The sequence below is a fragment of the Hermetia illucens genome, chromosome 4, assembly GCF_905115235.1.
Source record: "Hermetia illucens chromosome 4, iHerIll2.2.curated.20191125, whole genome shotgun sequence".
Lineage (NCBI taxonomy): Eukaryota > Metazoa > Arthropoda > Insecta > Diptera > Stratiomyidae > Hermetia > Hermetia illucens.
The window spans coordinates 56,072,169-56,099,501 of NC_051852.1; the positions used below are offsets into that span (position 1 = coordinate 56,072,169).

General features: G+C 41.7%; 2 protein-coding genes across 15 annotated transcripts in view; both read right to left on the reverse strand.

Annotated features, from left to right (window-relative positions):
* LOC119653500 (homeotic protein female sterile-like) overlaps positions 1-10,419 on the reverse strand; it is a 47,616-nt gene extending 37,197 nt beyond the window's left edge. For 5 of the 14 annotated variants that reach the window (XM_038058137.1, XM_038058150.1, XM_038058143.1 and 2 more), the window contains exon 1: positions 9,119-10,419. The gene's annotated coding sequence lies outside the window, so the exon portion shown is untranslated. Of the gene's footprint in view, positions 1-8,588; positions 9,066-9,118 lie in introns of those variants that run through there. The other 9 variants (XM_038058147.1, XM_038058142.1, XM_038058146.1 and 6 more) reach the window with 5 other exon arrangements.
* Positions 10,420-18,290: 7,871 nt separating this feature from the next.
* Positions 18,291-27,328, reverse strand: LOC119653886 (ribosomal RNA small subunit methyltransferase NEP1). Its single transcript, XM_038059006.1, has 2 exons — positions 27,073-27,328; positions 18,291-18,921 (listed from the first exon to the last, which is right to left on the reverse strand). The coding sequence occupies exons 1-2, from the start codon at positions 27,220-27,222 to the stop codon at positions 18,352-18,354; spliced, it is 720 nt and encodes a 239-aa protein (XP_037914934.1). The 5' UTR covers positions 27,223-27,328; the 3' UTR covers positions 18,291-18,351.
* Positions 27,329-27,333: the final 5 nt, after the last annotated feature.

A 27,333-nucleotide genomic window follows, 5' to 3' on the forward strand; every position in this document is an offset into this window, starting at 1 on the left:
GTTATGGGGTAGCACGGTCTTGATGACCGCAACAACAGTGGTGAATATATATATAGAATAATTTATATTATATAATACCAAATATGAAATATGTACGAGAAAATCCAGAGGAGCCGATTCGGTTGGTAAAATAAATTAAGGGGGTCATTTCATGGGTCAGATAGTGTAGCACGATTGGGCAAAGTGATTTTTTCATATTCGGAGTCGTTCCACAATCACAGTGTTAAACAGTTAAAGTGTCGTATGTCAGGTTAATGTCGACCGCTGTAATCAAGTGCGAATCTGCCGGTCCGAACGATGTTCGAATGACTTCGCTAAAAGAGGGAAAATTCAAGCTAACGCTTTAAATGTGTTTTTTAAGAAACCGAAGGTATAGCAGATTGATGGCCAGTTAAGATTTTATTGTTAATAATCACATTCTAATTTTTGAATGCGTTTTTATCGAAATCGTATGTTGAAAATCAGCTGCCACCATGACTCGAAATCTATCCAGCGAAATCCTTTGAAATTTTCACAACTTAGACAAAACATATTTCTACGGTTCGCAAACTAGGATAATAGCGATTCATTAGGCCGCTTTTCATGCATTAAAGAAGCCATGGAAAAACACCCAAATTTACAAAAAAAAGTTTAACAAGGCGCCAAATTTACCTTTCAATATTTTCAATAATCAATCAATAATGAACTAAAATAAATGATTGCGCTGCTCAAGATATTAAAAAAGATATGGTGAAAAATTCGTAATTTGTACCTTTATCCAGCATCCACTTGCTAGTGGCCCGAAGCAATTGGATATATTCCCCTATTTTTTTAGTCCGTGGACTCATTTTGAGCCAAGCACCCATTTTTTAAAAAGTAGCGATTGGATAGCTACTCATTGATCGTTGCCTACCCTATATCCACTATAATTCGCACATGTCGAGTTTTTAAATGTACATATACGCTTATATCACTTCTAGGGCAGAGGTGAGGTAGCGTCTGATGAATTGCCGCTATATTGGACGAAATCTTAAGTCGTTACTTTCTTTTATCAATATTGAACTCACAAAAAAAAAAAACAAATCCCAACTCCTTTAAAGTAAAACAACTCCCAAGAAACTCCATTTCAACACTGCAGTCCCGTTGATGTGAATTGGACTTTGTTCTTAAATCAATGCGAGTGGAAGTGCACGTGAAGAAATAGTTACTAAGATTGGTTTATACTCAGTGAAATGTTGTTACTGGATGAATCATATTTATAATGCCGATAAGTTATCATTAGCATTATCTCAGTTAAGGGGCAAAGTGATTTGCGATTTTATAGCTTAAAAGGCTCATGTTTTGGTACATTTTTTGAAACAATGGATGCAGATAAAATCTTGTCTTGATAATGTTCTGAAGTTTCTGCTGAGATTTTTGTTGTTGTTTTACGGTCAATTTATAATCGTATTTCGATTTTGTAACGACCTACTTTCAAGAAGAGCAAAGATAAAAACGGTAGACACAAACATATCACTTAGGAGCCAATGAATAGTGGTGAAGAATTTTCTCATGCTTTCTTGGAAAGCGTTTCAATAACTTCTAACGTTGTCACAATCCTAAGAATGATCTCGTCTTATCTAAGTATTTGACCATTATCAGGGAATTATTTGCGTGGAAATAACAATGTATGAAGTATCGTAAGAAAATTGCAGCATGCACAAAGTATGGAAAATTGGATTTCAATATCAACAAAGTTGGGTGAAAATGGAAGCAGCGACCTTCTTCTAGAATGTACTAATACTTCTAGTAATTAAACAGTTCCACGATAAGTAAGAATAAAAAAGATTGCAATTATATAATCTAAATCTTCGATTTATTTATGCTAGCATGCTTTGCTCCAAAATAAACTTTTCTCCGCCAATAAACAAACGTGCAAGAAGCTCCTCCAGGAAACTATAGCAGAAGTTGGACAGTGGTCATGGTCGTAACCCTCAGCGTATCCACAATATGATCAAAGAAGAACGAGATTTCACCTTTGCACTGGGAAGAACATGGCAAAACGAGGTTCTTCACCTCTGACGGATGTGTGCCAGTTTAAAAGTTTAATTGGAAAAATTGAAATCCTGCATATCTAGTCATTCAAAGACAAGTTTGAAAATATCCACACCGATTAATGTAAAATGAACTATTAAGGTTCAAGTTGCGATATGGATAATTATGGAGTCAAAAGAATATTTGGAAAAACCAAATGGAGAAATGTTCGTTGCACCCACTATCTGGATGATGAAGGTATCAAAGGTTTTACAGAAGATGCTGCCAGCATACTTTACAGAAAGATTGCCGCCTCAAAAATTGAACGATATGAGTACCTCCGATAAAAACTAAAAAGAGAAAAAAAACAGAACGTTTTTCTTATAACTTTGGTTCGAGATTATTGATTGGATTTTTTTACTTTGTGTAGAAGATGTTTGAAAGATAAAGTGAAAAGCCAATTTCCCATGCTTTTGTGACAGCCATTAAAGCAACTGCAAATAAGCATCCACTGTTCACTTATGTATGGTTATCATCTTCCACCACGACCACGCGACAAGTTTATGATTACTCCCTTGCTGGAATTTGTGCAAAAACTACTGACGAATCATGTTTGGAAGGAAAGAATCTTGTCTTTCATCTACAATTCATTACGCGAAAAGTAAGTGATATTGGTGAATATTATATGATTCTCTTAAATAAATTCTGGATATACGGATGTTGATCATGATTCGAAAAAGCATATTAAGAGCGATACGAAAATGTAATGCATCCTAGTCGCTTTTTGTAGGAAATAAATTGAAAGTATGGAATCACTATTTTTCGAGACAAACGCTTTCTGCCAGTAGTTCCAAGAGGGAGTGTATAGGTGGAATCTGTATAAACAACGAAATAATTGGAAGAGAATCTGCAGTTAGTGCTCCCAACTAACGTCCCTTCAATTTCTTCCCAATAATAAATTATTTTTTATAAAATCTTATCCAACTATATTAAATTAGCCTTACGTTCAGGTTATAGCAAAAGTTTCTAAAGCCTTGGATAAAAAAATACCAAATGATCCTAGGGGGGGAAAGACACATTACAAAATCTTGTAACTTTCGGTATTTTTCTGATACCTATTATTTTCTACTTAATTTTTAAATAGAGAGGTAATCAAATTGTTAACGACAATGCCACAAGAAGCACCATTGCATAAGAATCCCCAATAAAGTGGAATACGGCGCTGATCACATCCTTTTCTCTTGTGGAAGATGAGATGGGATTCGTCAACAAATTCATGCGAACATAGGGGGGAGGCCCTGTCCAGAGAACATTGTCAGAGAGATACTGAGGAACACTGGCAAATGGAGTCGCATTGCTTTCGGGATCTTCTCGTTATGAAGAAGATTAATCACGACCGGTGGAGAAACCGCCAAAGTATTCCTTGAATTAACAATTCCCTTCTTCCTCTCTCCTCCCATTGAAGAGCGTAGTCCGTCTTGAAAGCTTCTTAGGACGGGCGAGCGTGAGGAATAGCCCAAAGTAATGTGTCCAACTGTTCCAGGCTATAATCAGTTGGTAGTCCGATGCCGTATCGTTACGGGAGTCCATTCCATACGTAAACGCATTGGCCTACCCTACCCAAAAAAGAACTTAAAATGGGGATTTTAATAAGATATCGTCTGTTGGAATTAATACTGCACATTGAAGTAAGCAGCGTGATTTTTGTTCTCGTTTTATAAAACAATATTAAGTGGATAAATGGTGAAGGAACCGAGATGAAATTCCTGGGCGATAGCAATGGTGAATACCTGAATCTAAACACGAGTAGAAACTCACAGGATGAGTCGGCTTGGTTATAACAACAGCCTCAACTGTAAAACACTAGGGGTTCACAAGTATCCCGTGAAAAATATTTTCATAAGAGGGAATGTGATGAATAAGAGAAGCGATACTTTCGGCTGAATGGAACAATGGCCGCGAATAAGCAGGAAGTAGACACAAGAGATTCAACGTAAAATTCATGTTAGCTGGCAGAGAGTAGTCGCGGAAAAAGGCAAACTACAATCAATAGAAGAGGGAGTGTCCATTAATGGAAAATATTATAGGAAATATTTCTTTCCAGTTTTTGCACAATGCCTCAATATGCTCATCAACCTATTTTATCTTGGGTTGCACATCAATGAAGGCAAGACAAAATATATGGTGGTAACGTCAGCACCGAAAACGAAAGAGCCAACAACATCAAACCGCGTTGGTCAAACAGGAAGAATAAGGATATGAGAATACAACTTTGAGACCGTTGATAATTTCTCCTATCTAGGGTCGAAAATCACAACCGATAACGGCTACGATGATAAAATCCGCGCACGGTTGTTGTCAGCCAACAGAGCTTACAAAAACTGTTCCGCTTGAAACGTCTCACGATAGGGTCAAAGCTCTTACTGTACAAGACAATGATCTTGCCAGTCCTCATGTATTCCTCGGAGACTTGGGTACTTAGCAAGAAGAATTGCGAACTATTGGCCGCGTTCGAGAGAAGAATTCTCCGAAGAATTTTTGGCCCCCTACACGAGGATGGACGATTCCGTAGCCTACATAATGACGAAATCTATGACCGTCCAGTTGTGGATAAAATCCGGCTCAATAGGTTACGGTGGGCGGGTCACTTAATCCGTATGGATGAGGATGATCCCACGCGGAAAGTCTAAAAGGGCAATGTCTATGGTAGAAAAAGAAGACGAGGCCGCCAGACAGCTTTTAGGGATATCGAATTGGTGGACCTCGGCGTCTGGAGTTCCTTATTAAGGCAGGCCTAGACCGGATACCGGTTGTTGCGCTGTTGATGATGATGAACATATTTTATTTATTTGTGTTGATTGTAAATTTGTCGTAATTAAACTATCAATGACAGATTTTTACTTTACTAACTGCCAACCAGAATTCTATTCTATCTATTCTATTTGTACCCTAGAAATGCTCAGGACGACGTTCTGTTCAATGCGTTCGCAGAAGAGCGGAAAAGCCATCAAGGGAAATTTAGAATAAAACCAATAGGGAGTATATCATTTCCGATATCAACGATTACTTTCGGAACTATTCTCGAGGATCTTCAATAATTTTTCTTTTTCACTTCGAATGCGTTGCCCCAAAACGGCAAAACCTTAGGATTCCCTCAAAATTGCCGTTGATGATGGTTGGTCAGGTGTATAGATGAGTCAACTGGAAGCTACGAGGTCAATGTACTTTTAACTGCAATAAATGCTATGAGATTGAGACCTAGTACCAACTCAGTAGGAAATATTTTAACAATTTCACTAACGCTGAAAAAAGTGCAAACCTCAACCATTGTCAACATTTGTTTTAAAAATTCCAGTTGCGCTCAAGTGTCAGTTAGATAGGCAAATTGGTCCATAATTGTGTCCAGTTTTCGGCAGGCTCTGATGAATTCCCTCTGCAGTGGACGAAACCGTAGTAGCCTCTATCACTGCTACCCAGTATAGATAAACATGGTCAACTAATGCCTCTTGTGTATGCTAGTTGTTTAGAGCCGTGTCTTTCTCTGTCTCTGTACAAAGGGTTTTTTCGACTGGTCTGGTCCAAACCGAGCCTCGGAGCAGGCTAACTACTGAATAAGCGCAAAATTGGTGTTCCTTTCTAAATATTTTAGTAAATAGTTCTTATTGATTGATTTTCTTATTCTAATAATATAGTTGTTATTATAGTTATTTCATTTAAATCATAAAAATAATAATCGTTGGCGCAACAATCCATGTTGGATCAGGGCCTTGAAGTGTGTTAGAGCAATTCATTGAACACCGTAATGGTACACTAGGAGGCAATGTGGTCAGCATTGCGTTCGCCCGAGATTATTACCCTGACCCCGACGTCAAATCACGATATAAATTCAATTGCCACCAGTGAGATTTGAACCGCGAGCTTCCATGCGATAGCCTTCCGCTCTAACCACTCAGCTATCCGGACACGGATTTAAATCATGATTTTTATAAAAAAAAAAAAAATCACTTGATATAAATCATTAATTTATTAAATCAATCAACCCTGCTCGAAACTCATCCAACTTGAATCCCAGAGAAAATGTGTGGGGCAGGTTAACCCCTAACATACCAAGCGGTCCTTGAAAATTGATGATGAATAGCAATTCGCTCTATTAAATTTTTTTTATTGTAAAAACGGCTCAACGCAAACGATAGAGGAAAACTAAGAGAAGCATGGATTCTTCAGAACATCCCGGCTTGGAAAACAGTAGTGTTTCTGCATAGCCTTAACCGAGCATATGATTGGTCGAGCGCCGGATGAGTCAGAAATCATGAAATTAACTTTTTATCATTCGAAGGTCAACACCAAAACCTGTCATATCCCAAAGTTCATCTGGCTTCCCATATGTTCAACATCTAAGGAATCCAGGTACGATGTTAAGCGCGAATTATAGAAGACGCTAGAAATCTGACCTTCAATGACAATTTCAATCAGGATTAATGAATGGCAACGTTGAATTTGGATATACAAAGAACCAATGCATAGCAGATACAGTGGATCCTAAATAATTCGAAATTTTCTTTGTCCCTTGAGTTTCCTACTAATTCGAAGTTTTTCGTTGGTCCCTTCGATTTCGAACCAGTTTCCGCTGCATATAATTTGTGCGCAGCCTACAGCAATAAGCCTATGCGTCAATATCCACCGCAAGAATACGATTCTTCGATTAACTTCATTTTATTTATCTTTTTTCAATTCTTTAACCAAATTTCCTAGACAGAAAGCCACCTCAAAAGGTCCATCGTATTTGTGAAAGAACTTCAAATTCCTCCTAAAAAATACCTCAGACTGAAAACAGCATCGCAGATTTACTGTTTACAATGATATTAACTCGCAAGGTGCTGCTCCTGTTCGTACAGGAGGAAAACAGAATGTACACCCGTTCCTCCTAGTTTTGATCAGGCTTATTCATACACTTGATTACTATTTCAGACCCTCGAATTACTGCACTTGAAGCGTATACATTGCTTGTTGTACTAAATGAGAAAGATGTTTCCCAGGGGGTCATCAACCCCCAGACGTTACTGCGCTTGAAAACGATCGTCTAAATATCACTTTTGCTGGGAATTAATAATTGCATTTACGACATCGTGCTAATCTCCAATATTTGTGTGTTTATTGAAAGAAATCGAAGGAGTAAATCCCGTGAAAGTACAGGGAACAAATTGAATGTAACAGATTTTGTCCATACTGGTTTTCTTGGAAATTCGTGGGTTTGTTCAGGTGGAAATAGGGAATTTACCATTACCACCACCACCACTTAGTTTGATGTCTGTTGCAATTTTCAGTGTCATAAGATTCCTCTTAGGGCTTCTCCTTCCGCTTCAATATTTCTCCTGTATTAGCTCCCATAAGAAGAATGCATAGTTAGTGGTACCAAGTAAAATCTCTTCCGATTTTGATGTTTTCTGTAAATTGTTTATTAGCCGATCAGGGCCCAGCAGCAATATAGGATCACCCGAAGGGCCATTCCAGCTAACCCACACGCCCTTACCGTACACATCGCACACTTGGCATTCGAATAAGGGAAATCCTCTGCTCTACTTTTCACAAAAATTTCAAGATTACGACGAACGGATTTCGCTCTGACTTATCTCCTCTCCTCTGTCGTTTGTGTACACAAGTGAAAGTTTAAAACGTGGAAGCCCAAAAACTGGCTCTCGAAGAAAGCAGAAGAAAGGCCCACCTAGCGGAGTCGGGCGCATAACCGCCTCAGCGAGCAACTATCACCGAAAGCAGTGGAGGAGCAATTTGCCAAAATCGCGCGCGAAACGGCTGCCTTGTTTGCGGTCTCAACTCCACCAAGCCACATGACAACACAAAATGCCCGTCCGCCTGCACCAGCGCTCAACGCGCACAATGCAAATTGTGAAAACTGGTGTTTAGATAATCGGTCGTTCGGCTGGTGTGGGTCAAAAGGGAAACACGACTCGTGAAAGGCGAGGAAAAAATGTCAAATATCAACCATGTGTGGGTCTGGCAAGTCAAAAGCGTATACGAGTTCCGCTGGTGCGCGACCAAGTCGTCGAGAGCAGCCGACAGCCGACGTAAACCCTATCAACTCGAACACAAAACAAGGGGACAAAAAATCACCGACATCATGGCAAATGGCATCAGAACGGAATCGACCTCAACCGCTTCAAATCCATTGTCGGCCGAGACGTCAGACGGACGACGTGCAAAATGAAAGAAAAAACATCGCACTCGGCGGCCTCAAGCCGCGCGACACTGACGACACCAGCCACCGTCGCGAGACGCAAAACCCTCGACCGCACCAGCTCAAGCGAGACAGCGACAACTCCTCTCCGGCGAGTGCGACGTTGACACATTTCACTCGCATCGCACGGCCACTCAACTGTCGCCGTACGCCGCCGTCTGGCTCATGTGAAATTCAATTGAGTGCGGCGAACCACAATAGGCCACCAGCCATCAAGTGCGGCCGCCGAGCCGCCGTCCCAACTTTCATCTTGTGTACACTTCACAACCATTTTCCAGCCGACACCGCACCAAATCGTTTACACCCTTGTCGTAAACTGACCACATTCGTCCTTGCTACCCACCGAACACAGCGGAAAGTTAGTGGAGAATTGCTCGAGCCGCCGCCACACTTCGCGCTCAATGTCGAACACGATTATCAAACGGGTCGCGACGGATTTGTCATTTTCCCCGTCACTACGCACAACAGTCGTCAAACTTAACGCGCAAAACACCAGTCGTTCCCTCCGCGCTACTTTTCACGCTAATCTACGCTTCGCGGGTCGCTGCAAACAATCGAAAATCCATTTTGAAACACGTCCCAAATCTTTGGCGACGAATTTTCTCGTTGATCGCCTCCCAAATATGGCGGGTCCAAGGCGCGCGCGCGAGACCACTAGATTGTTTGACGGCGACCAAACACCCGTTCGGCCTGTCGTCGTCTCTTTCACGCACTTCGCCCTGAAGCCAAGAAAGCGGCAACCGCGGCCCCACGGTCGCCACACCACCTATCACGGCAAGGGCGACAGCAGAGCTGCCATAAAGCATTATAGCATGTCAACACCTCCAGCCGAGGAGCAGTCGTACCAAAAATTTTCGTAGCACTCGCATTTACCTGTTATTCCGAGAAATCGACTCCGGGCCTCTCTCACGCAACTGGTAAATGGCTCGCTAAAATCCAAGGCATACAGGGAACCTCCGGCGCAACGGTTTGACAGGCGCCCAAGCGATAAGTTGCTCGCACACAACCTTCACTGGCCTGGCGACAGTTCGCTCGGGTTTTTCCTAGCGCGACTCAGCCACAAGCCACACTCACTTTCGCGGATGCACCGGAAATCTTTCCACACCTCTTCGATTCCTTCCGTCCTAATTACGTATTTTGCCTTTTTCATTCACCCCTCGGCACACAATTCATCACTATCATCTTATGTTTCTATCCTCGCCGCTTCCTATGCGATTGCCACCGACAAATTCTATTTTCCACGACTCGTCGCAACTGAGCAGTAGCATGAGAACTTCACCACCATCGCTGTCGGGAGCGACACTCGACCGCCTTAAAGTTCAAGCGCGATTCCCGCCGCCAAACACGCGCTAGACTCCCGCACTCCACCGAAAATCCATCCGCAGTACTCTCAACTATAATTTTCGCGATAATTTACACGCAATGTCGGCAGTTTTCAAGGGAAATTAAATGAAAAAAGTCGCACCGACCGACCAACAGACGCGCGCTTCTCGCTTCGGTGTAGTACCAAGCCGTCGTCTTTCCGAGTGTGCAGTCGGCGGCCAACGAACAATTCACAAACACATCCGCACCGCTACGTGCGATTTCACCATGCAGCTATTTGAACACCAAGTCAGCGTAATGCGTTCTGAGCAATCAAAATGGCCGTCAAGGTGCGCTTCTTCGCTCCGCACTTTCAGCTATCGCCAACACCAGACTCTACGATCTGTGCCAGCAAAACATCCAACTGGGCTTCGGGTCAAAAGTCATAAACAGTATTCAGTCCTGAAAAGAATTTCTCTGACATTTCATCGAGATACTAACTCGTCATTGACGCATTGGTATGAGTAAGCGTGTCGCACACGCCTGTGTTGGTCAATCACGAAAGAAATCCTTCGCGTGCATGCATGTGTGTGGGTGCGAAATGCCAAAACGGGGGCTCCGTCGTATCCACTTGGAACTTCGAGTGAAAGCACTGCACACAAACTGCTCTTTGTGTCCACCACTCGCAATTACAACGGAACTCGAGTTTCCCGGCAAGCAAAACTGTCCGACTTATTGATTTCCAACAAATTCGAGCGTTTTTGATCGCTTTGCATCTGCAAAACACGGGAAAATTACGCACCACACAAGATGAAAATGCGCTCTGCGTTGCTTAATCGCGTACACACACATACAGGCGACCAGCGAGGTGAAAATGAGAATATAGCGCGTGACGAGGAACGTCATGCAGAATGGCGAACCGTTGTTGGGCTGCGTTCGACTCGCCATTTGTTTAAGTGCGACAAAAATAAATAAACGAAGTTTGGATTAAGATAAAATGGAATTCATTTTTGCTTAGCAAAATAATTTAACGGGCGCGGAAGGCGGGTCTGGAAATGTCAACTACGGTGTTGTTCATAATTACTTTTAGTGTGAAGCTCAAGATGGAGCTTGGGTTGTGCGAAATTGTAACCATACTCGCCAAAAGATGGCGGTAAACATTATTCGAATGATACAGATATTCAGAATTAGGACGAATTGTCGTTAATGTACAGTCTACCGAGAGAATTTAAATTCACCCAATTTTTTGAACCGATTTAAGTTTCTTTTTCGGGGGTATATGTCTTGTCAGATAAAATGATGACGTTAGGGAGTAATCTTCTCCTCCTTGTGGCACTATGCTATTGTATCTAGCAGGCCTGCCGGAAGAAAGCATGAATCCGGCATCGGATTAACCTTTACTACTTCCGCTAAGCACACTCTCATATCCCGGGAACCAATATCGGACAGAATAGTAACTGCCAAATTACGACCCACAATGAGAAACATCTCAATAGTGCAGTATTATGCACCAACAGAGACTTCTGATATGAAGGAGACGGCGGTTTTCCCTGGGCAACTCATTGTAGTTGGGCTCTCATACCATCTTGACGGCCATGTGCTGAGAGAAGCCGATCTTGAAAGCCGTAATGATAATGGTGAGAGATTTTACGGTTTTTTGCAGCCCCGTCATCGGCGACACAATACTTGAAGAGAGAGCCTGTTATAATAAAGCCAGTTGACTTTCAAATGATCAAAATATAAGCCTCAACAACGCTCACGCCCCTACAGCGGAGACTGTAGAGTCGGGGAAGGATACCTTCTACTAGATCAGTAGACGAAGCCTGTCCCAGGTATGATACCAAAATCATAGTTGGGAATTTTAACAGCCAAGTAGGGAGGGAGCCCGTGTTCAGGCGATACGTCGGTCCCCATAGCTTACATAAGGATACCAATGATAACGGACTGCGTATTATTCAATTAGCAGTGTCCGACGAAATGGTTATTGGAAGTACCTGGTTTACGTGGAAAGCAGTCCACAAATATGCGTGGGTCTTTGCAGACGGGACCACTTTCAACCAAATTGACCACGTGTTGACCGAACGCCGCCACCTCTCAGCCTTGATGAATGTCAATATATATAGGGGGGGGGGCTCGGATACTCGGATCACTGTTTCGTTGGCATGTTTCTTCGAGCTCGAATAACAACACCACTTAGAATTCCCGCTGACAATCAGGTGAGAATTAACACTAAAGCCTTCCGTAACACCTGTAAGGGGGAAATGCATACCGCAATAACCGCGGTCAATAAAGATCCTGGAGATGAAGCATCAAGCAATCACATGAAGAACGTTATCACTATACGGCCACAAATATACTTGGCCCTAGCCGCAAAAAAAGTCGAAACAGCTAGTTCGATGATGAATGTAAACTAGCAAGGGAACGGAATTGTGTGTACGGCAAGCGATGGAAAAACATGGACATCAGTTGCACCATCTTTTCATCGACAAACAGGCCGCCTATGATATTATAGCCAGGGTAAAACTCTACACGGTCATGAGAGAATTCGGTGTTCCGACCGATGTGCAGCAGGATCACTCTCGAGGCCATTCGACATCAACAACAGTCTAAAATAAGGGAATGCCCTATTATGTGCCCTCTTAATCTGGCCCTGGAGAAAGTGATCCGTAATGCTGAGGTATATTGCGATTGGCACGAACCTCTTTAAGTCCACCCAACTACTGGCATATGCTGACGATATCGACATCGTTGGAAGAACGACCCGAGACATACAATCTGCCTTAATCTGCCTTTATCCAGATCGAGTAGACGGCACGATCTCTTGGGTACATCAACAAAAATAAGACGAAATACATGATGATAACGCCAGCACCAAAAAGCAACCAACCAATAATATCAAATCGCACTAGTCAAACGGAAAGAATAAAGTTTGGAGACTACAACTTTGAGACCATTGATAATTTCTCGTCTGTCGTCAAAAATCACAACCGATAACAGCTACAACGATGAAATCCGTGCACGATTGTTGACAGTCAACAGAGCCTATTTCAGCTTACAAAAACTGTTCCGCTTGAAAAGTATCATCATAGGGTCAAAGCTCTTATTCCTCATCAAAGCTCATGTATTCCTCGGAGACATGGGTTCTTAGCAAGAAAATTTGCGAACTGTGACGCGTTCGAGAGAGGAATCCTCCGAAGAATTGTTGGCTCCCTATATGAGGTTGGACGATTCCGTGGCCTATATAACGACGAAATCTATGAGCGATTCCACGACCGTCAGGTTGTGGATAAAATCTGGCTCAATAGGTTGCGGTGGGTACCTTACTTCCGTCACTTAATCTGTATGGGTGAGGATGATCCCACCCGAAAAGTGTATAAGGGGAATATCTATAGTAGAAAAAGAAGACGAGGCAGACCCTGCCTGAGATGGAGATGGCGTAGGCCAGGACGAAAGATAACTTTTAGGGATATCGAATTGGTGGTCCTCGGCGCAAAACCGGGATGTCTGGAGCTCCTTATTAAGGCAGGGCGGGATATCGGTTGTTGCGCCGTTGATGATGATTATCTGCCTTGATTGGCAATAGCTTTGGATGTTCGAAAAAAGAGAGATTCCGACGTTGGCCTCGAACGAGATCATCACTGGATAGTCGTTTACTATCGCTCCCGTGATCCTTCTGCATCTTCTCGCAGAGGAGAAGAGCCTCAATCCCCCAAGCTGTCGTTCGGCAGTGGAAAAACTATCTTGCTGACCGGACAGTAAACATTTCGAACAACTCACCAGCGAATATCGATGAACATTGGGCCTCTATCTAAAGTGCTCCTCTCTCTAGTGCAAGTTGAGATTTTGATTGTTTGTGATGTTCCGTAGCTGCGATAAATCTCAGGAAGCGCAGTGTAGCGTACGCCGTAAAAAGGAGAATTATTGCACTGATCAGTGAGTCAGGGTCCTAAATTATAATGGTTTCACTAACGTATACCGCATTACGAGAGACTGCAGGTGGTTGCAAGTCTTTCGATAGTTCTGTGAGGGACGTTAACCGTGAACTTCTCATCCCGAATGGTGAGTAGTCTAAGCGATGGAGGGAACGTTTCACCGCAGTTTTCAGCCGTACAAGACCTGGTAGGGTTTCACTTCTTAGGAATGACGGGGTACTCACATAGATAATGCTCCGTTGAATCTGCTTCCTCATTACAGGACGTGTAAAGTCTGGTAGAATTCCTTTTGTAAACATATGCTCAATTAGTGGATGATGATCAGACAGGAGGCTCACAATACTTCTGCAAGTCTTTCTGATAAACTTTGCAGTATGTTTGTTTGGTTCTGAAAGGAAAAGTTTGATGTGTCTAGAAGACACTAGAGACTTTGCTACTTCTTCTTTTGAGAAGTTCAAGTCTTTTACAGCACTGTTAACCAATGCTCCTGACGCTCCAATTGCTGGTTCCGGCATGAGCATGTGGGAAATTAATCCCTCTTTTGCTAAGTCATCTGGAGATTTCACTTTGGAAGCACAATTATAAAAATAGGGTGGTTTGTCTGTTGCGCGAACAGGCGAGGATTACAAAGTGCTTCAAATGTCTGGAATTTAGCCACTTTGCCAAACATTGTAAAAGGAAGAGATGCGTTGGTGGAGGCCATATAGCGAATGACTGCGATAAAACGCCATCATGTATGTTCTGTAGAAAAGACCAGACAAAAGACGCTAGCTTTATAGTTAACAATAAGAAATGTCCGGTGTTCAGGAGGACCTTGAATGCTACGAAATCAATATGAAGGCAATGCAGATAAACCTCAATCACTGGCATAATCTGTAGTAGACGAGAGAGCGGACGTGGTTCTTATCAGCGAACCATACAAAATACCAAATAAAAATGTGTGGATTCATGACAAGAGCAAACTTGTCGTTTTGTGGGCATGCGGGGAGAAATCGAAGAGCGATTGGAGGATTTCGTCAAAGTTCAAATAAACGGCACCAACTTTCACAGCTGCTACGGAAGACCTAGTTGGACAATAGAAGAATTCCAGACACACGCAAACACTAAAGTCCACTTATTATGAAACGAGGATCAGAAGAAAAGTTGACCAAATAGCAAATTCAGTCTGTTGTCAACGGGTGCGATGTTTCAATGGCGAGAAGAGTTCCCAGGAGAAGAAGCTTATTATGCCGCTAGTGGAATGAAGAAATAAAGACGCTGAGGGCAAAATGCCTGCAAGCTCGAAGAATCGCCCAACGTTCGAAGAGAAGATTGGATTTCCAGGAGCTGCTATCAAACAAAGAAAAAACTGAAGCTTTAAAGACTTTTGCAACGAAGTTGACGTAAATCTCTGAGGCACAGCTTATAGAATGGTGATGTCTAAAATGAAGGGGAAGAAATCACCGCAAGTAACTTGTCTGACGATGCTGGTATCGATGGTGAAGACACCGCTCCCGGAAAGATCGAACACAATCATCGAGTCGATCAATGCAGCTGGTTTAGAGACCATAGCGCGTTTCAGCGAAGATGAATTGTTCCTGGTATGCAAAAAATAAGGACAAAAAAACACCGAGACTTAATGGCGTTCCCACTACAGCAGTAAAAGCTGCCGCCCACGCGAGACCAAAAAATCCCTCGACGAAGGGAGGTTCCCTGAAAAATGGAAACAGCAGCGTTTGGTTTTGTTGCCAAAAGGAAGCAAATAATCTGGCGGTCCGTCATCATATCTCCGAATATGCCTTCTAGATACGGGGAAAATACTGGAGGGAATAACTGCCAATAGATTTCATGAGGCAGCTGCTGCTAAAAATGTTCATTTCGATATGCAGTTTTGATTCAGGGAAGGTCGCTCCACCGTTGTTGCAATAAAGGTGGTGGTAAAAGCTGCAGGCACTGCCAAAGAAGGTGAGAGATGGCGATAGGGATCAAACGAGTATTACGTAGTGGTTACGTTGAACGTGAAGAATGGTTTAGTCAGTAAACTGATCGGCCATCAAATTGTCCCTCACCCAAATGAACACTCTACGTTATCTGCGAAAAAAAGTGTCTAACTACTTTACTACTACGCCAGCGGTCTCTGCCGAAGTTGTTGGAAGATTCCACATCCTGGCTTAGTAGAAGAAAAACAAAATGTTGTTGCAAAGTGCCGCCTGCACAGCCCATAAGCGGTGGAAGCTTAATCCTTACATCGACATGCGGCATTTTCTTGCAAGTAGCCTATCGTTACTTCTGTTGTCAGGTGGCGGTCAACACCCACTTCAGCACACAGCAATTTCCACGTTAGCGTAGTGTATACCCACTTAATTAAAATATCATCGAAGCCATGCTGCCAGGGTAGAAGAACAAGTCTCTTCAAAGCAGACAGCGTTTATCGTCAAAGGAACCCTTAGCCGCTAAGGATCTGCACTTTATTGCCAACATGCTCTTGAACTTTGCCTAGACTGCCGTGTTTGTATTACTGTTCTAAGTAACGGTGGTCTCGGGGTAAGCCTTCTCCTAGAACCCGCTAATCAATCTATAATCAACTAAACATCTTTGAAGTGCAGATTGTTAGGTGAATTCTTTCACTTCTTCTTAACCCCACGATTGTAGGTCACACCCTACATTCACACTCATAAGACCAGCTGAAGTGATGAAATCAAAAACGTTTCTCTTCTCTAGGATTGTATTCACTACTCCTCCAACAACTATGTTCAACGTTCGTATATACCACCTATTAAAGGCTGATGAACACTTGAGTCTATATTTTTGCCATATCCCTTAGTTCTTTCATAAGCGAAGAAGACAAGGAGTCATTGGACAAGTACACAATAGCAACTATAACTTTCCATTAACCTGGTATTGTAAGATGGCCGCAACTAAGTACTGGGTTCAGAATTGTTCCAGCGTGGTTATTTCTAACAATTTAGACATCAGGAAACAGGCACTCGACCATTTGAATCTTTTATCTTAAAGATCTTAGCCCCTTTAACTGAACCAATGCCATAGATTTTGTTAAATCCATCCATAGCTCCATCCAACCCGTAGCTCTTGCACCAGATATATAATGATATAAGGGCACTCCAGCAGGTTTGCTAGCCTTGTTATCAGCAGAAAGGAAAAGGCTTTGGCACGTTGCATGTTGATTCGACCAACTTTTATGGTTTTCGACCTAAGTCTTGTCTTTTTACACAAAATATTCTTCTGTTTCCGAATCAGAGCCATCATTGGTTAACGGTGTCCATTTTGTGCAGATATGATTCCATAAACTGGCATCGCCCGTTCCCGTTTACATCTGTAGCTTTCTTTTCTTCCGCTTGTTCCTTCAAAGCTCTAGGAGAAGTTACTAACAGGTAGAACTTGCACTGTATTTCCTTCGGGGATTTTGCTACTGATGCACTATCCTCCGCGTGCACTGAAGATTCTATAATTTTTTCTATTTTGGATGAGCCAAAAACCATCATTGTTCTTTATTCTTTAAATAAAAATGATGCTCTACATTTTTCTGAAATAATTGAATTTCAATCTTTCCAGGAAAAAGTGGGGCTTCATATGGTGACTGTCAATGTGTATTTTAGGCTCTTTTGGCCTAGATCGAACACAAAGTTGAAATCCTCCACGTTCGTGGATTTGTCATTCCCTGATCAATGCGCCGCTTCTGTTTACCAAGCAATGTAACATCCCATTCAACATCCCAACTGTGAATTTGGCGGACCAGGGAATCTGAGATCTGTCTTAGTAAGTGGAAGAAGGGGATGATCGTTACAATTCCGAAAAAAGAGCACCCGACTTGAATGTGGAAATGGATTTCACGCTTTGTTTTCAATTTAGCCAATATCTTCGCAAGCAGAACCAATACAATACGGAATCTTAGCGATCATACCATTCTTGCTATCATTGGGAAAGATCTCAGATTCACAGGATTTACGAATGAGTGAATATTTTACCCTTCATCGGGTGGACAAAAGAGCAGATCAAATCAGAAAGTTGGCCTTGATAAAGCTAAGTTAATGGAGCTTAAGGAACAGCAGAATTGGACCCAAAAGGAAAGCCAGCTTGATGAACGACCTCTTTACTGTATTTGGGAAGTGGGACTAGCGAAGTTCTCCGAAATGGGATTGTGGTTCGAAGCAGGAGATAATCAAGGAATACCATAGTGGAGCAATTGATGATCACTTGTGTATAACCAAACACAAGTGGCATTCTACTGGGTTACCTAACAGGCTTTGGAAGGACAGATAGAGAAGTCTGAACAGTACGTATCTGTAAAAAGATGCAAGCGCGAATCCGGGGAAACATACGGAAATACAATGTTGGAGAGCATAGATATAATAGAACTATTCCCAACGAACAGTGACTATACTTATCAACTACTTCAGCAAACGGCCGAAAACATATCTAACACCTGATTGGGTGTTTAAAAAATGAGTGGTGGCAGTTTTGGAAAGTTGAATATGTTTATTTGAATCCAATTAGAACTGCATATAGAGAGAAAAAATTTCGTGTCAGAGAATTTCAAATATCTATGTGAGTCGAGTAAACCCGAATAACACGCATGCATTCAGAATCAGAAGGAATGGTGGAAATATTTGATCGAAGGTTGATCAAATGATATTTTGCTTAGAGAGGAAAGAAAAGGGAAAGACCAAAATATTTTCCATATTTGATACTCATCGAAGTCAACTATTATTAAGTGCTTCTATGCTTTATTCCATCTAGATCATTACGAAAATATGAGAGATTAAATTAGTTTTCTTCATTTCTTTCTATTTGGCTGATGAATAAAACAACCCTTGATTACTTCAAATTATAAAATAATATTTAATGTATTCTAGTAATAACAATGTTGATCACTTATATGATACCCCAAGCTTCTTCGAATGCATTACACAATTTAGAGCATGTGATTGCTGCAGAAAGTGGATAGTTACTTATCGAAAAATCACCTTCTGTATAATCTAATTTCAGTTGTCCATGAGCAAATGCTCCAACAACTATTGCTACTGGCTCTTCTTCCGTTGGCACAAGATCCTTGCATGGAACCACCTTTGACGCACTAAATGACATCGCATACTTTTTACAGCCAACCGGGAGATGATCTGTGATTGGATTCTTTATGACCTTCAATAATCGCGTTGTTGAATCGTTCGCGCGAATTGAGAATTTGTGCAGTAATTGCACCATCAAGCCTGCGAAGCGCTTGAAAGTGCGGGGTATCCTAGTTTGAGGATTTATTTCGATCAAGACGTTTTTCTCGGTTTTAATGTAGACTTGCAAGAGACCGGCCCGATTGAGGGGCGAATCCATGAGCATGAGAAGCGACTGATGTGTTATGTCTGGCCGACAAGATCCAGGATCACGTTGATTTTTCCGCATTATGCTGGCATGATCATCACAGTTCAATAGTTCGAATGCAGTTCCAACCTGAAAAATAATATAGTTTGAGCATGAGATCAGACTTTCACGATATCGTATAGATTATAAACATTACAAACTAAAATCAAATTGAGAAATCATGAAAATATTAGCATTTAGCGAGATGACACCCAAGGAAACTACGTTCCGATTTTCATAAGTGACCCCAAGATGTCGGTTCTATAGTTTTGGATGGACCTGATTGCGACGTAATCCCGTAATGAAAATCATCATCATCAATGGCGCAAAAACTTGCATCCGTACGATGAGATCCACCAATTTAATATCCCCCTTTATAACAGCTGTTTGACATCCTGGCCTACACCATCGCTTCATCTCAGACAGAGTTCTCCTTTTTCTACCATAGATATTGCAAATTACATGTCCATACTCTCGAAAACTATTCACATATATAGTTACGAATTATACGGGCATTACCCAATTCAGATGAATACTTATGTATATTTCGAGTAATATTCGCGTTTTCGAAGTAAATTGAAAATATTCGATTTAGATGCGTACATCAATATGTACACACATATATTATGTAATATGTACAGATGTTTAAAATACATGAAGGGTTATTTGGAATTTTTAGTTATGGATAAATGGGAAAATGTACATTGAAAGCTCTTCACATTAGAAAAACACCAAACCTTCGATACCGGAAGCGTTTGGTTTTCCAGCTTGTTTATGTAAAGGGAAGATAACGCCTCGTTGCCAGTCATCAGACATTGATTCACTGCTCCAGATCTTGATTATAAGTTGATAAATTGCTTGATATATTATTATTGGTTATTCAATATTTAAGTAATTGGACTGTAATTGCAACGACTTCAATGGACTTATGATTCTTAAATCGACACCTCTAACTCGCTGATATTCTGGTTGTTGGGCAGGTCTTCACAATACTATAACTCGGAAATTAGATTTCCCCCTTTGCTTCGGTAGGATGAGTATCGAGTTGTATATGGTTTCATCCTGCTGACTCTTGATAAAACTGGCGTTCCTAGTGCGATTGCTCCCTTTACTAGAATTTACAGACACATTCGTTTTGCCAGGCTTCCTATTTTTGTCTGCGAAATTGCTTCTTCATTGAAAGGAGTTCGTGGTAAGTGCTGTCTGCCCCGTTCTTTGAGATTATTGCATTTCCTAGTGTCTAGGAGTCTTTCGTTCCGTTCCTAGCTTACAATCATTATCGAACCAGTCGTTTCGACGTTTCTTTACTACTGGCACCTTACCAATAATAACGATCTTCAGGTGGCTGAAGATCATTTGTCGATGCTTCATTTCACATCTGGTAGCTGCGGTTATAGCAGCATACATTTTCCCTTTATAGGTATTACGAAGGGACTTGTTATGCATGCTTTAGTGTTCGAGCTCAGAACATCATACCAAGGAAAGAATAATCCGAATTTATATTGGTCCATTTATATATGTTCTGATATTCATCAGTGTGATAGCGATCATCTCGTTTGCCACTGCTAGTTGTATAATTCGCAATCCGTTCGAGCCACACGAATCCGTGTTTGCACGCTAAATACTGGTGCAACTTGCAAGAGCCCTTCGAATTGGGCGAATCGATATCTCCGTTCTACAGGAGACTGGATGATGTAGTACAAAGAATTGCAACATTAAACACGGCAAAAATGGCTACAAACTAACTTCCCTAATTTGGTAGCATACATGTTTATTATAGTTTCGGCTGTGCCATTTTTAACAGTTTCCATGACGCTATTAAACAGGCCGAGCGACTTGATGACAGGTTATTAAAATCCATTATCATCTTAGCTGACCACGCCATTCACTTTTTTTCGCCTATGCACCAGAGGAAGTTCCCCACGATGCCGAGAAAAACGCCTTCTGGCAACCACTCGACACAAAGACTGTAACGTGCTTGACGACGGCTATGTCATCATTGCGGGTTATCTTAATTGCCATGTAAGGGAATAAATTCTCATAAGAGGCGGCCATTTTCTCCCAATCACAGCAAAGACTTTCCATGCATCATACGGAAAACATTGAAGGATTCATAGGCTACTGTATACGATCTGAAAACCAATATACAATTAGAGTAGCAAGTGCAGCATGGTCTGATATTGATTGTAGAAACAATTGGCTCGATGTGCAGGGCAGCGACCAGTCGCCCGTAATAGTGTATGGACCGATTTACTAAAAGATATTGTACCCAGAGTCAAGTCTATCTACTATGGCAGTAATTCTTCCACCAATAACCGCGGTAGATAATCAGCAAATAACATCATGTGGAAATATGTGGTAATTGAAATGAATTTTGGAAGATAGGCGAATGGCCTTTGATATCACATCTAAGTTTGGCGGGTTCAGAGTATACAAGCTTGGAAATTGTTGCACGACAGATATAACACCCCAAGGCTTCTAATAATAGTTTTCCTTGATAGAATGTTATCGCGACCATTGCGCCCAGCAGAACGTCTTAAATTGTTGTATGATACCGTTAGGTTTAAAGAATCTGGCAATTTTGTAAAAACTCGGAATCCTATACTTTTACAGTAAGAAAGTTGAACAAAGCCACCCTTAGACTATAGAGCAATCTTTGCAAATCCGAAGCAATTGCAATCATTGGCGGAATTTCCCAAATCCTTAAAAACACGATTTCAGTCACTAGAAGTTCTGAACATCTGAAATACCACAGCTGACATCTGATTTAGTATTTAAGTATTTCGGAGATCTTAAATTTCGAAAATGCATTCCCGATCATAAAAATCTACTCGGAGGGTTTGAGCATGTGTCTAAATCATGACAGCTATGCAATTTCAATAAAGACAATAGAATTGATATGAATATCTAAATCTGACATATTCCAGAAACAGAGCAAAACCCTTTGAACAGTGCAGAGCAACTAAAAAACGATCGCCGCGAATATAGTACGGATCTTCCATCTACTGGCTGTCGTGTAATAATAATAATAACAATCGTTGGCGCAACAGTCCATATCGGATTAGGGCCTTGAATTGTGTTAGAGTGCTTCATTCAAGACCATAGTTTTGATCCAGGTACACATTCACAGCTGATTTAGACTGGTATCCGACATCAAATCACGATACAAATTCCACTGCTACCAGTGAGATTTGAACCAGACCTTCTGTACGACAGCCTTGTGCTCTTACCACTCAGCTATTCGGACACACCAATTGTAATTGTTGCAAAAATTCTCTTGCAGCAGCTGCCAATTATGATTGACACGACTGTGCCATTCGAGCCGCATGTACGGTGGTGCCCATATCGGAAAAGCTTGGAGAGGATAGACACGGTACAGACCACAAGATATGTGTTTGCTCAATGGATGCCAACATTAGCGCAGGTGATCCGGAAAAGCTGTATGGTGAGATCCATCCAGAATGGCGGCGCGATACTAGCTTCAGAGTTAACATCCAAATTGTGCTTTGTTGGCTCTCCAAAAATTATTTGTCTGGCCGTGTCATAGGAGGAAGAAGTCAATTTCATAAGCAAAATACAACATTCTAACTCGTTCGCGTTTGATAAATCTTTCGAAACGCAAAGATTATATCTTTATTTTTTGGAGGATCATGAAAGGACAATCTAAGGTGAATATGGACAATAAGTCACGAAATTGTTGATAGCCAATTTACATGTAAAGATTATGCATGCTCTACCTCAGCGATTACTAGTACTTACAAGGCAACAGTTCTGGCTAACTTTTGCATAAAGCCAAGGATGCGTACGCACATGATCTGGATCTACTATCGGTTGCAGGGATGTCGTCTACAGAAAACCCACTTGGCAGTATTCTATTGCTTCGGCGCTAAGGCTGTCTATGTTGAAGTCGTTAGTGACCTGCTCATTCATGATTTTCTTAGAGCTGTTAAAAGATTCATATTGTATCAAAGTGTCAGTTAACGGGACTTTTGTCAACGATATACTGCCAAGACACCGAGGCGATTTAAGACGAATGCAGCCCTAGGTAAATTAAATTTCGTTTTACCTCTGGTGGTTTGTGGAAAACTGTCTTCAAGTAAGTAATGAATCTATTGCAACAGAAAACTTCCTCAGCCTCACTGACTTAAGAAGAGCAATGTGTTTTGAGCAGTGAGGTAGAAAAAATACACAATTCGAGACTACTTATAACGCTGACAAGTGACCCGAATGTTTTATTTGCTTTAATACCTATTTCTCATTGGGGAAACGTTGAAAGCAACTGTTGATCTACATTCACGACTCCCAAGAGGGGTTTACAACACAAAGTAGAAGCTGGTTTCATACATCACGTAAGAATTATTTTGATAGCATGGATCCCAAGAGTACTAGACAAAACTTTCAATGCCGCAGCATAAGGAAAAATAAGTCAAGAAGAAGACACAATAGTTATCATCGAAGAGGACAACATTTCCATTGTGAGATGGCCCATCGGCAGATTCATCAAGGTGCATTGTGATGACGACAATTTAGCAAGAGTAGCTTAAGTGCGCACGAATTCTGGTTCCCTGTAGTGACCAATTCAGAAATATTCTTCAAAAACCTGAAAAAAAGAAACGATCTCAACATTGTAGGAGTCGCCAAATTATTTTTTGAATTCCTGGATTCAAAATAAGGCCAGTAATATGTCGAAAAAATAGCGATATTCACCAAAACGGAAATTTGTTCATGTTGCTTCTGAAAAATCGCACTTCTAGCAAGGAATATTATAAGTCCCTAGAAGAATAACTGAGAAATGGTAAATCAAAGGAACAACATCATTGATGTCATCCATCAATTCAAGCTTCAACGACAATTTTCTCTTAGTTCATCTACAGTAAAGGCCAGTAGAGGAAGGACGCAAACAATGATAGTAGACATGTTAATGGACACTCATCAAGGGCAAATAAGGTACTTCTTGCCCACCATTTCAACCAGGAGGCCATGCTCCGGCTAATTGATAGGCCTGGAGGAGTTCATATTATTTAGAGTATTCATTTATCATAAGGGTATGGCAATTATGACTACCTCGCGTTTACCGCTCGTTTAGATGATATTATCTAGTAACCGAATTCAAGTAATAGAATTACCTAATAATACATAACTCATTTCAAATATGTACCCAATTGCACCCCATTTATTAGTGTGGAGCAAATGAGAGCAACTCCAAAATCGACTTATTTAAGCAACATGGACCCATTTGTGCACCATTCTGTATATTCTTGTATATTAGCCTACCAAAATTTAGAAGATATATATATATAAGATATATATAGAAATACGGGAAAAAATAAAACTAATTGATATTACACATGTCTATAAATCTGCTTCCTACATTGTGAAAAACCTGCTTTATAAAATCCAGATCTTGTTTGAAATACCCCCTGTGAGTTAGGGCTTAAGAATACACTCAAACCCGTCCTTGCTTGTCGTAAGAAGAGACTAAAAGAGATAGAAATTTATGGGCTAGCAACTTGCAAACTTTGAAACCCTACTGCTATCGAAACGTCTACAACGCCTTGGATAGAGACTGTGGTTATGATTGGTTTGTGGGATGTGCGCACCCTCCTCGACAATAATAGCGGGGGTCCTTATAATTTTCGCGTTTTCCAACTTGAGCGGGAATTCCAGCGATATAAACTGGACATTTTGGGCCAAAGCGAATGTGCTATTGTACTTTGGAAAGCCTAGTGGTAGCAAACGCGAATCTGATGCCAGGTTATTTTGGACGGCTACCGCAAGACGCGTTCTCTTGACCTGGGATCCGGTTTCTGACAAAATTCAAACTGCAAGATTCTGGTCCAGTTTAAGGATTGTCCACGGCTTCGAGAGGGATGAGGGGTTGCTCAGCTGTCGCTCGATAGTGGGAGAGCTATCTTGCTGATCGGACGGCAGATATACTGACTAACACGCCTGAAAATATCGATAAGCATTTGGCCGCCATCAAAAATGCTCTTTTCTCGGGTGCTGTACAGGTCGTCGGCCACGTCCCGAAGGGTTGTCATAAGATCTTGCTGACTGCGGAATCGTGGAAGGGAATCGATGAAGAACGGAAGGGGTTGAAGGCTCTACTGACCACTCCCCATGTTGGCGGGCGAGAAGCGTTCGAACTTCGATGCCGAGTGAAATTCTGAGAAGTTCAGCGTAGTGTACGCTGTGGCAAAAAAGGGCTCGTATGTGGCCGCAAATCTTTGAATGGTTCTGTGAAGGATGTCAACGATCGACTTCTCATACAGGATGATGAAAAACTGAACAGAAGGAACCCTTCATCACAGTTCTTAACCGTATCATATCCGCTTGTGAATGAAATGACTAGTTACCCTAACATGTGGATACGTTTTGATCATCAATGCACTGAAACGGAGCAAAGCCAAGGGGCTTGACGGTCGCCGCAGAGTTATTTATTGCTGCACTCGCATTTACTGCAGGTCTGCTGCTTCTACTAATACGAAAATCTTAGGAATCTGAGACCTTTCCTAGAGAATGGAAGAAGGGGACGGTTGTCAAGATCCCAAAAGAAAGGGACCCGCTTTGAGTGTTACCCTTTCAGGGGTATCTACGTGCTTCCTGTCTTTGCAAAGATAATAGCTAAATTAAACCTGAAACGCGTCAAAGAGCATCTCGAAAGCTTGATCAACAGAGAGCAGGCTGGCTTCCGCTCCGGGTCCACCTGCATTGACTATATCAACACCGTACGGATCAGTTTGAAACAGTGCGCAGTCTTCGTTGCACCTGCTCGTCATTGATTTTGTATATCTAGGGGGCGTGGTGTCTACCGACGGCGACACCGAACTAGATGTTACTCGACGCAGTTCAGCTTTTGCTGCTTGTCAAAAATCTTGAAATGCAGTTATCTCATCAATAAGATCAAGTTGACACTGTTCTGTGCTAATATTCTTTCTGTGTTACTATCTGGGAGTATCATATGTAAGGTGAAATCCACTATTACTTAAAAGCTCCAAGTTTTCGTCAATGCCTGTCTTCGTCGTATCATTGCAGTACGCTGGCCTAATGTTACCCCAAACGAACAACTTGGCCAGCGCACGGGCTTGCCATTCGTATGCGATGTGATAGGGCGGGCTTCACCATTCAGTGGAATCCACTCTCCCAAGATGGCCGCCCCAAGGGTATTTGGCGCAGAACAGTAGAGGACGAGTGCGAGCGCTTCAGGAAGTCGTGGGACAGCTAAAGCGCATTTCCGGTAACCGTGTAGGTGTGTTTGACACGCGAATGAAAAGCAACCATGTATTTGAATTAGGAATCACGCTAGATTTTGAGAAGTGTTCCCCAACACCTCTTGGTAGCCAAAGGTCTGATCCGCAAGCCTATTATTCCAGTAGAAACACACCATAAGAAATGCAGATAGTTGAGGTCTCGTGAATAGATTAGGTTGTTGTCAGCCAACAGAGCCTATTTCAGCTTACAAAAACTGTTCCGCTCGAAACGTCTCACCACAGGGTTATGGTGGGCGGGTCACTTAATTCGTACGGATGAGGATGATCCCTCCCGAAAACTCTATAAGGGCCATATCTATGGTAGAAAAAGAAGACGAGGCAGACCCTGTCTAAGATGGAGCGATCGTGTAGGCCAACACGCCAGACAGCTTTTGAGGATATCGAATTGGTGGACCTCGGCGCAAGACCGGGATGTCTGGAGTTCCTTATTAAGGCAGACCTAGACCGGATACCGGTTGTTGCGCCGTTGATGATGATGATGGAGCCCTAGAGCCGATATTCTGTTTCATCTTCTTTGAATCTACCTGCAAATACTAGCTTGGCATTGCAAAAGATACCATCCTCGTGTGCATCTCGTTTTGGTTGCAACGAAAAATTTTTCCGACTAGCATACTGAAAATTAGCTATAAAACCCTCACAAAGTATTGTTATGACACTTTCAACCGGCAAAATTATAGATGGCGAGAAGGCAGGCAGAATTAACCAACTGAATCGAAGGAACAATTTTGCTTTTTTTAGAAATAAAGAAAATTACAATAATAAAGACTGTCAGTGCAAACAAGCCGTCTCCAGTTAATATGAATATATAGACAGAGTTTGAAAATAAGTGTTTTCCAACCCTAGCACTGAAACTTTAGCAGGATTCAGCATAAGGATGGCAACCGACGGCGATTAATACTTAATGTAATTTTGAACAGAAAAGACATTAAACTACTTTCAAGTTTAATAAGATTTATGAGAAACAGATTACCTTGACAGTTTCCAGCTGCGCTCCCTCTAGAACCACAATCAAACGCTTCTCCATGGATCGTATGTGACCCGTTTTTAAATGTTTTTTACTTAAATCGAACTCATTGTTGTCTTCTTTGTTGTCAAACTTCCTTTTCCTGCTTTTCCCCATTATCCCTTCCTACGTTTGCTTCTGTTTATAATTTTTGAGTCGATGCGGTGTCAACGCGACGTTTCACTTTACAAAACAAATCCACGTGCTGAACATTCGAAAAGAAGATGA